General features: G+C 33.9%; 1 protein-coding gene across 1 annotated transcript in view; it reads left to right on the forward strand.

Moving 5' to 3' along the window:
• chchd3a (coiled-coil-helix-coiled-coil-helix domain containing 3a) overlaps window positions 1-19,316 on the forward strand; it is an 86,159-nt gene that overhangs the window by 3,001 nt on the left and 63,842 nt on the right. Inside the window, exon 4 of the mRNA XM_051108538.1 lies at window positions 8,866-8,959. Within this exon, the coding sequence (XP_050964495.1) occupies window positions 8,866-8,959 (94 nt within the window). The remainder of the gene's footprint in view (window positions 1-8,865; window positions 8,960-19,316) is intronic.

Consider the following 19,316-nt stretch of genomic DNA (forward strand, 5'->3'; position numbering starts at 1 on the left):
CAAGTCATTCTGGGTAATTCTACGGAATTCAAACTTCTCTTAAACACATCAGAGTTCGTGGGTGGAGTGGAGCAACAGCAATCTTTCCTGAGTAAAGTGTTCTGGCCTATAATATACCACCATAATAATGATTATTATTGTACCGAATCATAAAAAAATGTAATTATTTAAATAAATGTAAAAACACATTTTAATGTGGCAGTGACAGTGACACATTTAGCTAATTGTTATTGTAGGATAGTTCATGCAAAAATGAAAATTCTGTTAACTGTTATTGTACCTGTATGTCGTTTCAAATTTAGACATTCATTCATCTTCGAAACACCAATAAATGTATTTTTTAATACATTCTGATAGATGAAAGGTCATTTTACCAGAACTTTGATGCTTTAAAAAATTCACAAAAGCATCATAAAAGTAATCAGATGACTTGGATTACATTGCATAATTTATGTAGATGATTTTTGTGATGTCTTTATGTACTTTTGTGGAGTGTCAAAGTTTTGGTGGAATTGACTTTCAATGGAGGGACAGAAATCTCTCAGATTAATTGTCTGTTTTTCTTCACTTGAAAAGAAATTAAGGTTTTTGAGGAAAACATTCCAGGATTTTTCTCGATATAGTGGACTTCAATGGGGATCAACAGGTTGAAGGTCCAAATTGCAGTTTCAATGCAGCTTCAAAGGGCTCTACTCGATCCCAGCTGAGAAATAAGGGTCTCATCTTTGACTTTCTTTGCACGTTTGCTTCATATCACTGGGTCGATACTTTCGCCTGTGTCAGGCGTGACCTTTCCAACGTGATTACGTAGTGAGTGAAGTCGAGCTAGTGCAAGACAAGCATTTGTGATTAAAAAAATATACCAGTTTTTATTTTTTTAAGAAAATGACAGATCGTTTTGCTAGACAGAACCCTTATTCCTCGGCTGGGTTCGTGTAGAGCGCTTCGAAGCTGCATTGAAACTGCAATTTGGACCTTCAACCCGTTGATCTCCACTGTAGTGCTTTATACGGAGAAAAATCCTGGAATGTTTTTCTCAAAAACCTTAATTTCTTTTCGAATGAAGAAAGAAAGACATAAACATCTTGGATGACATAGGGGTGATTAAATTATCCGGAAATTGTAATTCTGGAGCTAATCCTTTAAAAAAAAACATCAGTTTGTGTTTTAAAGATGAATATACTCTAAGTCTTTTGGATTTAGAACGACATGATTGGGTGAATTATCCCTCTAAATGTGTTTTTTTTTAATGCATTTTTTTTTTTTGCAAAAAACAAAACGCATCAATCCGGGATGTGTACCTGCTGACACCTATTTGATTGAGATTTATTTGAAATACTGCTGTATGGATTTTTAAAAATTAGATTAACAAATTGGCTAATATTTTATTTTTTCTTCCTAAAAGTTCAGTCCTCTTGATGTTAGTAAGTGGGCCCGGATCCTTCCATATTATGATTCATAGCTTGTGCCTGAGTGCTAATGAAACGATTAATTCTAACTTGTAATAGAGTTAATGAATCAATGCTGTAATTAGGAACTCCACTTAAGCCAGTTCAGCCTCCAAGGTACCTGGAACAGCATCTCCTCCCAGAAGTGTTCTGAGCCGATCACATTTGCAACCGCTTTGCTTCTCATTAAAAGTAAGATTTTGTTCATAGATCTTTCAATCGGAAGTTTAGTTGCAGTTTTGAACGATTATACCTGAGACGACTATTAGGAACCCTTAATTCTTTGACATTATCCTCAATTTCAGGATGAGTCACATGAATTTCACAAATAATTACAAAGAAATGTTAAGTAACCCACTGAATTAAACGTGAATTTTTAAAGTAGAAAGGCTGAAATAGTATTTTCTTGTACAACCTGCTCCAAAAATAAAATAAAATAAAATAAAAAATAAAAATCAGATGAATAAATTTAGAGTAAAAAAAATTGCTTTGGCAAATTATTCAAACTAAATAAAAAAAAAAATAAAGCTGAAAAGAAATATTACTAATATGTACATATAAAAATATATATATAATATATATAATATAATATAAAAATAAAAAATAAAAGATAATTCAAAATATTCATAAATATACAAAACTGGACAACCTGTAGTCACTGTGTAAATGAAGCCCACTATACTTTAAGTCCCCATCACTTGTGCAATCGTAGAAGGACCTGTTGTTGTTTTTTTGGACCAATCGTTATAGCAGATTGATGTGTTTCCTGTTTTGGAGCTAGTGCATCAAAATGTTATTTAAACACATTTTTCATTTAAACATTAGCCCACAATGTGTCCTTTTGTCAGACTGCAAATCTTAGCACTATCTATGCTTAAAATGGACTCTTAAAATAAAGTGCGGCTGGTCATTGCGTTTTCTCCATGTCTTCATTTTTTCTGAGCTGTGAGCTTTCTCCCTTTCCACCTCCACATAATTAAGCACATCTAAAATGTATCGAAACAGTGGCTCTGAAAAACTGTCAGCTCAAATACGTGTGAAAATTTCTGTGTGTGCCCTCTCGGCCCTTAATAGTGGTGTTACCTGCAGAGATGTGCAGAGTCTGTGGGCTGGAGCTGACACTATGAACTGGCTCTACTTACTGAGAGGGAAAAAGAGACGGCCGCCTGCATCGCACATAACCAGACAGCTTCCTGTTAATGAGACGCAGATCTGCTTAATGAGCTCTACCGTGGAGGATCGCACACACTTTTTTTCCTCTATCCATCTATCTATAACTCCCTACATCTCAATCTGTCTCATGGTTTCTCTCTCCCACGTGTACGTTTTTTTCTTGAACGCTCATGGTTCTGTGGTATAATGATGACAGAAACTCTTTTGTGATTTTATATAAATATACATCATTCTATTACATAAATACTCCCATAATGCTTATGTCGTACTTTTTAGAAACAGTGAACCTGGTAGTTCTCATCCCACCCCCTCTGAAACTAGAAAAACTTGCTTGCTAAAACTTTGTAGACAACTCAAAAACCTTGGTAGTTTATAATATTGTAAATTATTAGAAAAACTTGCTTGCTAAAACTTTGTAGACCCAGGTGCTGGGTGCTGGGTAACGCAAAACCTACCCAAACAATAAGTTGTTACATCTAACCAAGGATCTAGGTAACAAAAACTACTCAAACAATGGGTTGAAAATGAAAATTATCGTAAATTATTAGAAAAACTTGCTTGCTAAAACTTTGTAGACAACGCAAAAACCTTGCGATTAAAATGAATTTTTACGTCTGACCCAGGAGCTGGGTAAAACAAAAAACTACCCAAACAATGGGTTTGTTACGTCTGACCCAGGAACTGAGTTACACAAAAACTACCCAAACAATGCATTGTTACATACAGGTGCTGAGTAACACAAAAACTACATGAGTTGTTACCAAACAATGAGTTGTCACGTCTGACCCAGGAGCAGGGTAACACAAAACCTACCCAAACAGTAAGTTGTTATGTCTGACCCAGGAGCTGGGTAACACAAAAACTACCTAAACAATGAGTTGTTACGTCTGACCCAGGAACTGGGTAACACAAAAAACTACCCAAACAATGTTTTGTTACGTCTGACCCAGAAATTGGGTAATGCAAAAAACTACCCAAACAATGTGTTGTTACGCCTGACCCAGGAGCCAAGTAACACAAAAACTACCCCAAAATGGGTTGTTACATCTGACCCAGGAACTGGGTAACACAAAAACTACCCAAACAGTGGGTTGTTTTGTCTGACCCAGGTGCTGGGTAACACAAAAACTACCCAAACAATGTATTGTTACGTCTGACCCAGGAGCCGAGTAACACAAAAACTACCCCCAAATGGGTTGTTACATCTGACTCAGGAACTGGGTAACACAAAAACTACCCAAACAGTGGGTTGTTATGTCTGATCCAGGAACTGGGTAACACAAAAGCTACCCAGACAGTGGGTTGTTATGTCTGATCCAGGTGCTGGGTAACACAAAAACTACCCAAACAATGTATTGTTACGTCTGACCCAGGAGCCGAGTAACACAAAAACTACCCCCAAATGGGTTGTTACATCTGACTCAGGAACTGGGTGACACAAAAACTACCCAAACAATGAGTTGTTATGTCTGACCCAGGTGCCGAGTAACACAAAAACTACCCCAAAATGGGTTGTTACATCTGACCCAGGAACTGGGTAACACAAAAACTACCCAAACAATGAGTTGTTATGTCTGACCCAGAAACTGGGTAACACAAAAACTACCCAAACAGTGGGTTGTTATGTCTGACCTGGAGCTAAGTAAAACAAAAACTACCTAAACAATGAGCCGTTCTGTCTGACCCAGGAGCTGGGTAACACAAAAACTATCCCAACAGTTGTTACGTCTGACCAAGGGTCTAGGTAGCAAAAACTACTCAAACAATGGGTTGAAAATGAAAATTATCGTAAATTTTTCACTCTCATTCATTTGACTGCCTTTCTTCAGTGAAATGACAAGGTAGTGAGCAATTTCCAAACAATGCTTACTTTAACTTTGTAGCTATTAAAAATGACCATAACAAAACATTAAGCATCAGCTAAACTTAATGGTGTGGTGTTTTCCAATGCTTCACACCTTAAATTTTGTCTTTGTCAGAGCTCTTCTAGCCTTAAGAGGCTCAGCTCATCTTCTGAGGTCAAAGGCTGTGACCTTAATGAGAGACATTGATTATGTGCACCCACGAGTGGAGGTATTAAGAGATGCTGTGGATGATCGAGTCCATCGCTAAATCACGGCAGAGTCTCCGCGCATGGTGATTAGATGGTGGTCAAGGTTGATCCTCCTACACGTTCTCAGCGTACCATGAATATTCATACGCAGGGCCCACACACCGTTTTCCATTACGCTCTAATTACCTGCACACAAATCCTTCTTTGTCTCAGCCATACATAAACACACTTTTCTTGCTGTTACATATTAAGTATCTCCTTGAAGATTGCCACCAAGTTCAGAGAGCAGAAAAGAGGGACGCTTTCGCTGCATGTAATGCGCCGTAATAAAAATGATCTTTTAGCCCCATTTGCATGTTGTTTCATGAAAACTTTAGTGAGATCCGTGAAGACAGAAGTGTAGGCTGAGGACAAGAAAGATCACCTTGTTTGATATTCCCAGGAGTCTTTTTATGTGTGTAGAAAGATGTTTAAGTTGGATCGTGAGAAACGTGTAATGGTTTAGATTAGCCCCGCCTTCCCTTCCTCTTCTCAGGTCTGGAGATTAATGAAACGTCTTATGAGACACGCAATTTGTCTCTGTCTGTTATCTCTCTCCCGACTGCCCAGAAGCTACTTTTTTAAAATATCTGCAGAGAATGAAGGAGGGGGTAAAAGAGAGAGAAATATCTAAAGATGATGAGTTTTTCATCTTTAAGCATTACTCTTCTCACTCAGGATTGACACGGGTACCCAGACGGTTAATACCGTTCTGGAGTTCTCGGTGACCTCCTGCGAAAACCCCCTGAAGACTCGCAGATGGTTTTTTAACATGCGAGCTGGTTATCCTTTGAATCCACAGAAATCCTTTCTTGGTCCTTTTTAAATATTAAAGCCCAGTTTAAATTAATGAATTATGGGAACCTAGAGCGTGAATGAATGTGTGACACTGAAGAAAAGTCGTTAGCCTGGAAAAGGAAAAAAAGAACAAGTGTGTAAGGACTAATTTTTTTTTTTTTTTTTTTTTTTTTTTTTTTAGGCTGATAACATTGAATCTCATTTTTGAACACATATTTTTGCATCATATTTATGATATATTTATATGTATATGATATATTTAATTTATATTTTATATTCTGATTCTAACATATAACAATTCTATTAACATATAAAAAGTACATTTTGCACTTATTTATTAGAATTTTATATTTATTTATTTAGAATATTATATAATGTATATAATATATAATGTATATTATTTAAATATAAATGATTTATGCTTTATATATATATATCATAATTAATTTATATTTAATTTTATTATTTATATTTCTATAACAATGTCTAATAATTTATATAATTTAATATATAAATAATTTAATAATAATATATAAATAAATGCATTATTTTATTTTTAATTAAACTACTAAGTGACCTTTTGTACCAAATTGTACAGTTATTGAATGAGACCCACATTAATTTGACCTATACCAGACCTATAGGTCTGATCTTTAGTTATCATAATCAGCCATTAATAACTAATATCGGTTGACCTTTACTGTTATGTCATCAACATAACAAGTTCTCTGTCTTTTCTGGGTCTGTGCTTTAAACAGTGTGGAGTTTGCAAGTAAAGATGAAGTTTTTGTGTACACTTCGATGATCTTTGTGTTGTGGAAGAAGTGCAGGCCAAGAGTTCAATTGTGGAAGGGAAACTGTTACTTACAAAAATAAGATCTCCCCATTTTAGTTCTGGTACCCGTGAAGGATGTCCGTTATCACACCATATCTTTAATTTGATGCTATCTGGTGGGTTTGAGGTTTAGACAGCACCTGTCTGCCTATATCCAGTACACTAGCCTGCTGTTTGATAAATGCTGTGCCAGGGTCCGCAATTAATTTTGGTTTCCTCTTCGGCATTGTCACGGCAACAGGAGGATTTCTCATTAGTCTTGAAGAAGGTTGGTGTACGTGATAACTTAAAGTGTTTCTCTCCCAACAGGTTTCCTCTCTCGGCTTTACAGTCTCAAATTGTTTCTAAAATGAACATTGTTATGCAACCAAACCATATGGCACCCATAGTGACTGCTCCTTCCGGCGGCTGCTTATAAAACACCGCTTTAAACTACTGGCAGCTACTGCGTCTTCCTTTCATATGAATACATATAAGAGTTGTTAACAATGTTTTCAATGTTTTAAAACCTCTATATGTGCACCCATGTAGGGTACCTGATATGAAAACTTGAGTCTTACTACAGTAAGTCGCAGAAGTCAATTTATTAGTATTGACTTTAATTTAATTGAACTAATGACTTGTGGCATGAATTTAATTAAAATGGACTTGCCTTGAGATTTGACTTAGACTTGTTTAGTTTAGTATTAGGTTTTAGGTTTTTGTTTTGTTTTTAGTCTTTGTTTTTGTTTTATTTAGTTGTTGCTTTTTGTTTTGTTTTGTTTAATTTTGGTTTGTTTTGGTTTTAGTTTTGTGTTTAGTTTTAGTTTAGTTTTTTGTTTTTGTTTTTAGTCTGTTTTTTGTTTGAGGTTCATTTTGTTTTGTGTTGTGTGTTTTATTATAAGTTTCTTGTTTTGTTTTGTTTTGTTTCGTTTCAGTTTGTTTTTGTTTTAATTTTGTGTGTTGTTTTGCTTTAGTTGATTTTTTTGTTTGTTTGTTTTAGTCTTTGTTTTTTGATTTAGTTTCGTTTTTGTTTTGTTTCTACTCTGGAACCAATGACTTATTTAGTTTAGTATTGTGTAGTTTAGCTTTTTTGTTTTATTTTGTTTTAGTTTTAGGTTTTGTTTGGTTTTAGTATTGTTTTTTTGTTTTTGTTTAGTTTTTAGTCTTTGTTTTTTGTTTTGGTTTATTTTTTGTTTTGTTTTGTTTTATTTTGTTGAGTTTTGTGTTTTGTTTAATTTCGATTTGTTTTGTTTTTAGTTTTGTGTTTTGTTTTAGTTTAGTTTAGTTTTTTGTTTTTGTTTTGTTTTTTGATTTAGTTTCTTTTTTGTTTTGTGTTGCTTTATGTTTTATTTTGTTGAGTTTTATGTTTTGTTTTGTTTTTAGTCTTCGTTTCTTTTCTGTTTTGTTTTGTTTTAGTTTTTAGCTTGTTTTTTTTTTTTATTAGTTTCTTTCTTGTTTTGTGTTTTGTTTTATTTTGTTGAGTTTTTTTCTTCTGTTTTTTGAGGAACTATTGAACATCACTAGTCTCCAAGAAGAAATAGTTTTTGAATATGTTGCATAACAAATCGTGATTACAATACTTAAAGAGCTCATCTATTTACCGTGGGGAAAGAGATTTGTGCTATTTACAGAAAGAAGTTTGCAGAAAAGTTAAGTGTTTTATTTATTTTTGCTAAATGATCCAGCCCATGCCAAGTTAGTGGATAAAGAATAAATTATTTATTTCCGAAGTACATAATGTTGAAGATAAAGTGATCTTTTGATTTAAGCAAAACTGCTTATACGTCCTTTTAGGCTTTGCCATGAAAGACTCAACTTGGATTTGTGACAAGATTTGACTTGGATATGTCTGTGAGGAATGCTTTGTTTTTGTACTTTTATTTATTTATTTTTCATTTGTATTTTTTTTTAGACTAAATTTTGGTTGTTTTTTCAAACTATAATCCTGTATCTCTATCTGCAACACTTGGACTTCCTGTCATGCAGTAGCTCCAGGCTTCTGCAGTGCTGCGGTACTGCTGCTTTTTTTTCGACTGGAGGCTATGAGTTTGTCCGTTTTATATCTTCACTGTGCTTTCACGGACAATTAGCCATCCAGATAAAGAACAGGACACACACTGACACGTTTGACTGTGGCGGTGTTGATATCAACACTAAGTTGTGAAAAGTGTATTTTTGAAGTGTGTTTGTTTGAAAGTGTTTTTGTTATAGTCATTTTCAGTGCATAGGCGTATAGGACCCCTGTCCTCTGTATTTCGGTTTCTCTCGCTTTGCCTCATAACGCAGAGGTGTCCTGAGGGCTCAGAATATCATCCTACCTCACTGTACTCACTTACAAACTTCTTTACAAACAAGTACGAACTTGCCTCAAAGAAACTTCAAGTGTACAACGAAACATTAAACTTTGCTACCCACAGGACATTTCCGCAACCTCCTATGAAATGCAACCACAAAATCAAACATTCTGAAATAACCATCTGGCATACAGAATAGGCAATTGCTCAGCATCTAATGTGCGTGTTTTGTCTTTTGTTTAGTGGATGAGGCTGAGCTGAGAAGAAAGATCGCTGAAGAGCTGCAGAAAGGCCTGGAGGAAGAGAGGAGAAAGGCACGGGAGGAACTCAACCAATGGTGACTATCCATTCACACATTTAAACTCTTCATATATACATTAGTATATGAGAACAGGTTATAGTATATAGCTCTGCTTGTCTTAAATTGGTGTCTTTAGAAAACACACATATTTCTGTTTGGAGAACTTAAGTTAGGCAGTCAGAAAAAGATTAAATTAAATTAAATGAAAAATTAAATTAATAGCCAGACAGTATAAAAAAAAAAAAAAATATATATATATATACTATATGTACGCTATTTACAGTACCAGCATATACAGTATTTATATACATTTATATACATATACAGTATTAAACATTATTGTGATTATTTCAAGTTATTAAAAACAAAATCCATATGAACAATATTCAAGCTAAACAAAACATGAAACAATATTCAAGCTAAACAAAACATGAAAATAAACAGAAATGGAAAATAAAGTTGTTGTTTTTTTATCAGAGCATCTTGGTCTTTCATTGCTTAAAATGAGTTTTATTTTATTTTATTTTATTTTATTTTATTTTATTTTATTTCAACCGGTGGTGACTATCCATTCTCACATTTAAACTCTTCATATATAATAAAATAAAATGAAATTACATTTTAAATGAAATGAAATGAAATTACATTAAAATCAATTAAAAATGAAATGAAATGAAATTATTAAAAAATAAATGAAAATTATATTTAATTAAATTAATAAAAAAACTGCTATACTATACTATACTATATATATGCTGTTTACAGGACAAGCATACACAGTACAAGCAGATTATTTCAAGTTATTAAAAGCTAAATCCATATAAACAATATTGGAGCTTAACTAAACTTGAAAATAAACAGAAACGGAATATATATATATATATTTTTTTTTTTACCAGAATATCTTGGTCTTTCATGGCTTAAAATTATTATTTACATTATTTTATTTTATTATATTTTATTTTATTTATGGGCTGAAAGCTGTCTTCTATGTTCAGTTGTTTAATTCAGTACAAGACAGAGAAGCTGTGTGCCTTAATGAGAATTTTGTCTCATCAACAGTCAAACTGGGACACAGACCTGTCTGCGCTTTGTCTTGATCCATTTTCCTCCTTTCCTGAGCACATCACACTCACTTTTTTTTTTTTTTTTCTTATTTCTTTCTTTTTTGGTAAAAAAGCAATTAATCATGCATGAAAGCGAGGGAGCAGGAGTTAATTTCTTCATATGTGATGATCTATTAGCTTCCACCGGTGAGGGCTTAGTCTTTCCATTTTTGTCCTGTTCCCTGTCTGCAAGTACTGTAGGTGGCTGTACCACGACATTCATTTGGCCTTTAATATCTCCGCATCATGTACGGTCATTGTTTTCCAAACCTTTCAGTTGAACCGGCACACTTTACTCATATAAAGTGCAAGTTCCTTAAGTACTCACTCTATTTTATTCATCTAAAGCTGGTGATGGATGGGCCAGCGTTGAGTCTCACGTCCTTGTCAACTCGGGTACCTCTTATACTGTTATTCTCAACAAGGCCAACACTCTGACCTGCAGAAATTGCTATTGACAGGAAGTTTATTTTCTGTCGACTATAAAAGTAAATTTAAGGGCAGGGTGTGTTGTTTTACAGCATTGTTGTTGAGGCAACTGAGGCAAAGTGCTCCATCCCATCGCCCCGGCAACGCCATTAAGGGAAAGTAGGGGCTTTATTGACCATGATGTCATGCTTGGAAAGACAGAATCAATATTGTCCTTAATGTTGTCTTCCATTTAGCTTTCTCCAACTCCCATTTCTTCTTTCATTCCCTTTCTGTCTTCCCTAGAATGTGTTGTGTTTTAAAAGTGCCCTTATGAGATCGCAGGATTGAACTGGATGAAATGAGCCTCTGGCTTTGGGTTGGAATTGTCCAACCTCACCTTTTTGTTTTATTTTGGGTTTTATCACTTATTTACATTTTAATTTTATTTTTTAATTAACTTCATTTTTCTTAATTTTTTGTTTTCATTTAATTTCAATAAATTTCATTTTTTTTTTTTATTTATTTATTTATTTTTTTTTGTGAAATTCTTGGTTTTCAGTACAGATTTTTTATTTTTTTTTACTGAATTATCATGTAGGATCCTAGGATTCCTGAAATGCAGAAAATGCGGACAGAATCGCGGAATCCAGTTGGAATTTACTGTTTAACGCGGAATGTCACGGAATTTTGTTTGAAAGGATTAATCAAACAGTATATCATCAAATTAAATATTAAATTGCGATATGGACTAGTATCTGTAAATATTAAGCCGCAAAAAGACTATTTAAATAAAAAATAAAATTTGTTTAATTTTCAATATTAAAAGATAAATAAATTTTTTATGCCTTCATTTAATAACCAGAAAAATGTAAATACATAACACAGAATTTCTACAAACTACACACAACACAACACAAATACTACAAGTTATTTACAAGGCTATTGTAAAAAATAAATTTTATTTATTCTTTAAAAAAATTGTTATGCATTCAGATAATTAGGTAACAATAAAACATTAGGTGAGGAAAAAATACAACATTTCATAGAGCCCTAAAAATGTCATTTTTGTTAATCCTTTAATAAATTGATGTTAAATTGTATATATTTCTTGATTTTAAATTAATTAGACATGCCTTTTTGATTAATACAATTTTATTTACCTATTAAAAAAAAAAAAAAAAAAAAAAAGGATTTCATAGGGCCCTTATCATGTCAGGTGGGCTGCGTTTCCACATTTACCATGAGTGCTAAATCAGCGTATGATGCTGAAATGCCATTTAGAGAAACTGAATTCCTGAGATGAATCCGCTGGTAGATTTGTCTGTCCCTGCCAACTTAATTTAGCAGTGACCTTTAAACTAGTTGGCTTCAGGGCGGTGGGCGGTTCATTGAAGACACATATAAGGTTTGATTATATCTGAAGTACACTTCCTCTTCACTTCTTTCACATATCTGTTTTATTTCTTGCTACTGCTTTTAGGGCTCTACTCTTACTTTTTTTTTGATCAGCACCTTCTGATCAATAATTTAATATTCTGAGCAAAAATTAGCCGTTCCATTACGAGTTGATATTTGACTCCTCACAGTGATTTACAGGGGCTTTATTTATTTATTTTATATCTATGTAATGGCATGTTTTATAATTTGACTAAAAGTATGTCTTCTTTTATGTCAAATTTATAAGGTTTTTAAAACTTCTAATTAAAACACTAGAGAAAGAACAAGTAGAATAACAAGAATAAGTTACAAATCATATAAAATCAGTATTAACAAAATTAATTTGTACTACAGAGGTGTGTTTCAGGTGTTTAACAAGGCTCAGAGGTGGCATAAGTGCGATTAAATTCATAATTTCATGTTGAGATTAATGTTTTAAATATAACATTTTGAATATAGAAATAGTAAATGATTTAAAAAACTTAAATTATACTTTAAAAATAAAACTAAAACTGCCAGTAGATGGTGGCAAGTCACTGATTTTATCAGTGAGTCATTCATTCAGTTGATTCATTCGAACAGTTGATTCATACAGGAATAAAGCAAATTACTGGCTTTATGAATGGGTAAATAAGTCATTCAATAGATTTGTTTAAAAATGTATGTTAATTCATAAACTGAACGGCGATTTGTCTTTGCTAGGAGATGTGCAGGGGCTCAGCTGTGACTTTGTTTGAAACAATTTTCGTTGATTGAAATAGAGCAAAATCAGACAATAGTGTTATAGTCAGACAATGTAAGTTACTTGATATTAACTTTGTTTATTGAACTGTTGTATTAAATCAATATCACATTTGCAAACTCCCTTAATAATCATAAAAAGCTGTCTCTCGTTTTAGTTCATCATGATCCCACAAAGTTCCATTATAATAAACAAAGCTCACTATACTCCACAATGAATCTCTTCTTCACACACTTTGTTATAATGAGGAGATTCGCAATGGCAAATGCGACTGAAGTGGTTGCACTGTAGAGCCCTGCTTCACAAGTGTGTGTGAAAGTGTGTGTTGGACTACCTTTGGATAGGGTAGGGTCAGTGATGCCCACATTAATCTTGCATTACCACAGTGCTGGCCTTACAAGATGGTGCTATTTCTGAGAAACCTTTACACACATGCTTACACACCTCAGTATCTTTTTTCTAAAACTTATCATTGTGTTTCTGAAAGTATAACGGGTGGGAGAGCACATTTACCCGACCGTATCTGTTGTATGTTGTTATAAATGTGCTTTGTGATGCAAAATATATTTTGGTGAGTGCGGCCATTTGTTTTTGTTTGCGAGTGTGAACATATTCTATTAAACATAGAAGGTCAGGGATCAGAAAACTACTGTTTTCAAAAATGTTTAGTGGGCGGGTTGGCTGAACGACTGCTGCTGTAGATGGAGCACAGTCGAGTGAAAAAGAACGCAGGGGTCTTGAGTTGTGTTTTTTAAAAGTTAAACTATTTCTTAAGTTTTAATGTTTTAAAAAACGCAATCCTCCGGGTGCAGGATGTTTAGAAAAACAGCGTGCGTCATGACTCAACAGCCAAATGTGTGTGTGCATAGTTGTAGCAGAAGTGCTTTAAAGGGGATAATTGTATGAACAAACCAATGTTTTTTTTTTTCTGTATCCACCTTTCTAAACTGAAAATGAGCAAATCTAGATAAACTCTAGGTAACTTCACTATGAACAATTTGTTTAGAATTGCATGTTTATGTGTGTGGGGATAAACTGCAGAATTTGGTCTGTGTGTGACTGTTTCTCCTGCAGAGGCCTGTGCGTATGAGCTCCTTTGCGGGCCTTTCTAATGAGAGATTTGCGGCAGGCACTGGAGCAGAACCGTTCTGCAGATCAAAAGCACAGACTGGGCTTGGCTGACCTGCACAATGCTGCATCAGCAGAAAGACCTCAGTTCTCATCCACACAGAAACTGGCTGAGGATTACACACAGTCCTCAGGGACACAGACAGAGAGAAGGGGGCATTTTAGGGCATGAACCCATTCTCACCACCCCTGACCCCACCTCAAACAACAGCCTCTGCTCATTAATTCTTGCTTTATTTATTTATTTAGCCATATACTTATTTTATTAATTGATTTATTTAGTTATTATAGCCATTTTTATATATTTTTTTATGTAGCCATTTATTTTAGACATATATGTATTTATTTAGACAATTTTTTCCTTAGCTATTTATATATTTAGCCATCAGTTACTTTATTTGATATTTATTTATTTAGAAGTGTATTTATTTATTTTGCCATTTCTATCATGACAACTCTCAGAAGATTTTAGCATGGTAATGGGTATAACAATGTTATTGTGTTTGGTCTTTGCGGAATAGATCTGCTACGTTGCTGAATTGCTGCTACTTTTGGTTATTGCTGTTTTAAATTATTATTGCTGCTGCAAAGCAAGTACATGAACTTGCTACTGCCAATACATAAACCAATACGTAAAAGGAGAAGTCGACTTCCAGAAAATGTACAGATAATGTACTTACCCCCTTGTCGTCCAAGATGTTCATGTCTTTCTTTCTTCAGTTGTAAAGAAACTATGTTTTTTAAGGAAAACATTTCAGGAATTTTCTCCATATAGTGGACTGATATGGTTCCCCCCGAGTTTGAACTTTCAAAATGCAGTTTAAATGCGGCTTCAAACAATCCCAAATGCGGTTGTGAACGATCCCAGCCGAGGAAGAAGGGTCATATCTAGCGAAACGATTGGTTATTTTCATAAAAATAGCACAATTATTATACTTTTTAATGCTTGTCTTGCTCTGCCTGAACTCTGTGTATTCTGACTCAAGACAGTTAGGGTATGTCGAAAAACTCCAATCGTATTTTCTCCCTCAACTTCAAAAATGATTTCAAAATCATCCTACATCGCTGCAGAAGTACCGACCCAGTCTATGCAAAGTGAACATGCAAAGAAGATCAAACACCCTTAACAAAAAAGGTACAACAGCGATATAGGACGATTATAGGAAGCTGAGGGAGAACATGAGATGGGAGTTTATCGACATACCCTAACTGTCATGAACCGGAAAAAACAGAGTTCAGAGAGAGTAAGACAAGACGAGCGTTTGAGATTAAAAAGTATATGAATTGTATTATTTTTATAAAAAAATAACAGATTGTTTCACTAGATAAGGCCCTTCTTCCTCAGCTGGGATCGTTTGAAGCCGCATTTAAACTGCATTTTGGAAGTTCAAACTCGGGGCACCACAGAAGTCCACTATACGGAGAAAAATGCTGAAATGTTTTCCTCAAAAAACATAATTTCTTTACAACTGAGGAAAGAAAGACATGAACATCTTGGATGACAAGGGGGTGAGTACATTATCTATAAATCTTTGTTCTGGAAATGGACTTCTCTTTAAAGACATACTGCTACTGCGCAAATAGCATATATTAACCCCTAGCAGATCTATACAGGTGGAGCTGGGGAGGTGGAGGGTTTCAGAGGAACTTTAAAAGTGCACTGAAAACTGCTCTAGTGAATATGAACCAGCCATTTACATGTAAAGCAGCAAGCTTATTGGCCGCGTATGCAACATGAACCAATCAGCTTGTGCCAAATAGTAAATAATAACGGATAAATATCATCCGTTGTGTTTCATGACAGAACCTGGCATTTATTTTAGACATATATGTCTTTAATTATTTAGATATTTATATATTTTAATAGCTATTAGCTATTTTTATATTTAGCTATTAATTCATTTATTTGGATATTTATTTAGCTTCATATAGCTAATTATTTAGTTAGGTACCAGGGAATATAACGTATTCATTCTCTGATAGTTCACCCAAAATTGAAAATTCTGTCATTCTGTCATAATTACTGACCCTCATGTCGTTCTAAACCCGTAAGACCTTCGTTCATCTTCGGAACACAAATTAAGATATTTTTAATGAAATCCGAGAGCTTTCTGATCCTGAATAGACAGCAATGCGGCTGACACGTTCAAGGTCCAGAAGGGTAGTAAGGAAAGGTAGTTTCTGTCTGTTCCTCAGGAAAGCTATTGTAATGACATGAGACGACCTGAAATATAGTGCATATAGACCAATTTTATGGTGCTTTTTACTTCTTGTGCAGCTTGATAGCCCTCATTCCCTCACATTACATTGAAACTAGCCAAGATATCCTTTAAAAATTGCCTATTCGTGTTTCATAGAAGAAAGTCCTAGAATGAATTTAAGCGCCTGATGATGGAATTTTCATTTTGGCGGAACTATCGCTTTAACATATGCATGTTAATATATGCATTAGTGCATGCATGAAAATACAGACCCACATGTTAAATTCACTCATTGTCGCAATCCAGCCTGCAGCTCTTGCACACTATCATTTCACAGCTGAAATATTGTACAGGCGTATGTTCCCTCTCCCCAGAGGCATGCTTGGTGCTTGCGTGTTTGTTTTCATTTCATCCATGTCACTGTGTGACTTAATCACCCTTTTGCTTTATTTATTCCTCGCCAACTTCAAAACGAGGAGGAGCTTTCATATCTGATCTAACACAAATTGTAATTTTACAAAAACTTCCTTCACCGGAATCCATCAGAATCGGGCCGCAGAAGCTCCACTACTAGCCAAGACAAATTATGTAATTAAAGCTACAGGCGCGTAGCTTTGCGTTTATTCATTATTTGACAATTACAGCATCAGTCTCTTAGTCGTTTCCTAAGGGAGCACCCCCCTCGCCAAAGTGAGAACCATAAAGGAACAGCCACACGACCGGCAACCAGGGAGGGGGCGCAGGAGGCTCATGAAATATTCAAACCTTGCATTCTTGCACATTATTTTGCCTCATTAATAATGCATGTCTCCTTTAAATGCTATCGCAGAGGGAAACATTCTATAACTTTTGTACAGGCGTGTCAGAATCCGTTTTGTCTGGAATAAGCGTTGAATTAAATTGCGGGAGAGAGCCAACAGATGGTGGGACAGCCGAGGGGGAGTGAGATCAGCTCCTGCAGGTGTACAGAGGTGTGCGGCTTTAAAAAATGGTAAATTATACCGGTCCCTTACGCACGAAGGCCAGTCTCTCTACAGCTGTTGATATTCAAACCTGGTCTAAGCGGAGAGTCAAGAGTTTTGCTCAAGGATATCGTGTAGCGTTAAATAGCCATAGGACTAGCCGGATAGTTGAGGTACTGTCCGGCTGACATTATCAAAGCATAGTTTATTTATAGCGATGGAGAGAGGGAGATAGCTTCCTGAAATATAGCTTGAATTATTTAGAAACTTTTTGGTTTGCCGTTATTTGATTTTTAAGGTCATGGTCTCTTCTGAATAGACCATTTCATTGGAAGCTGCTCAGTATTTGAGAGATTTTAGTTGTAAGGAACAAATCTTTGTCGGTGAAATTTAGATTTACATCACTTGCTCACCAATGGGTCCACTGTAGTGAATGGGTGCCGTCAGAATGAGTGTCCAAACAGGTAAAAAGGTCTTAATAATGGATTTTTTTATCACAAACATACATTTTTGCTTCACAAGGCATCAGTTGATAGATTGTGAGGTCTGACGGCACCCATTCACCACAGAGCATCCATTGGTGAGCGAGTGATGTAATGCTAAATTTCTCCAAATGATGAAGAAACAAACTCATTTATGTCTTGGATGGCTTTTCAGCAAATTATAATTTTTTGGAAGAACTATTTTTTGAATGAATTAGGAGGGAAATTGAGGTGTTATTTGGTGTGGTGTTGTTTGCTGCCCGTGGATTTTGTAATCCCAGCATATTCGTTGTTTTTTCTTTTTTGAGATGAGCGTAATTGGATTTGAGTGGCCCGTGTTTTTTGTCCTGCAAGCGACACTATTGTGCTCACTTGACGCTTTTGGCCTATTTTTAGGTTTGGAAGATGGCGTAAACACACACAATACCAGAGAGGGGAGTAATGATGGATGTGTTGTGCTGATATGTGTCCAGTTCAGTAGACTGAAACTGGACATGGCTAGAGTCGCTCACACTTTTCTCAGGAGAACAAAATGCTCGATGATGTGTGCATTCACAAACACAGGAACACAACAGGACGACACCAAATATTCATTTTTCTTTTTGTCTGTTCGTTCCTGTTTGGTTGGAAGTAAAGTTATGCATTCTAAACTCAAAAATATTAATCATAAATCAGAGTTTGCTGTTGCTGTCTGGCATATTTAATGAAGACAGTAGTCTTTGGGGTATCAAGTTTTTTTTTTACCTCTTGGCAGAAAAGCAAATAAATAATCTCGTTCTATTTTCTTGTTTATTATTATTATTATTATTATTATTACTATTATTATTACATTGGTTGCATTTATCAAACTTTATCAAATTTATCAAAAAAAAAAAAAAAAAAAAAAAAAAAAAAAGGTATTCCGCTGTCTAACCCAATTCCAAATATAGCAATATATAATAATATAGCAAACCTTATTACTTTTTTATTTTATTTTATTTTAGAAATGTATTATTTATTAAAAATTATACTGTAAAATTGTAATTTATTTTATATTTTATTTTATCTTATTTATTATTTTCTTATTTTATTTTATTTTATTTTTATTTCATTTTATATTTATTTTATTTATTTTGAGAAAACTGCTGAATATTAAATTCATCGTCATTAGTCATTAATCAAACTTATCAATAATTCAGATAAAAGGGCTGAATGTAAAAAAAGTGAGTTTATCATTGTCAAACTAATTTCTAACCTTGTTGATTTTTTTATTTTATTTTATTTACATCATTTTTTAAATCTTATTTTATTGTAATAAAACTGCAAAATTTTAAATTCTGCAAATTAATCCTTAATTATCTATCCTGCTATCTAACTTGCTTGCAAATTTAATGCCAACTTTTTTATTTTTTTTTATTGTAGTTTATTCATTAAAAATAATGTTTTATTTTATTTTATATTTTGTTTTATCTTTATTATTTTATATTATTTTACTTTTTGATTTTATTTTATTGTATTTTTTTTGATTTTATTTAATATTCATTTTTTATTTAATATTTTATTTTATTTAATCATTTTTTATTTTATTTTTAAATCTTATTTTAATGTAATAAAGCTGCAAAATATTAACGTCATGATCATTATTCAGTCATCAAACTTATCGTTAATTTAGGTAAAAGGTCTGAATGAAAAAAAAAAAGACCATGAGAAATATAAGTTTATCATTGTCAAATGAATCCCTAATGATCTGTCCTGCTATCTAACCCATCTGCAAATTTAATGCCAACTTTATTTTATTTTATTTTATTGTATTTTATTTATTGCGAGTAAACTGCAAATATTAAATTTTTTTTTTTTTTAAACAGTTTGGAAACAGTTGAAAAATATTACAAAACCGATACATCATGAATAAAATATATAAAATTTGTCTTATCTTATGAAGTTG

Source organism: Labeo rohita, chromosome 4, assembly GCF_022985175.1.
Source record: "Labeo rohita strain BAU-BD-2019 chromosome 4, IGBB_LRoh.1.0, whole genome shotgun sequence".
Classification (NCBI taxonomy): Eukaryota; Metazoa; Chordata; class Actinopteri; order Cypriniformes; family Cyprinidae; genus Labeo; species Labeo rohita.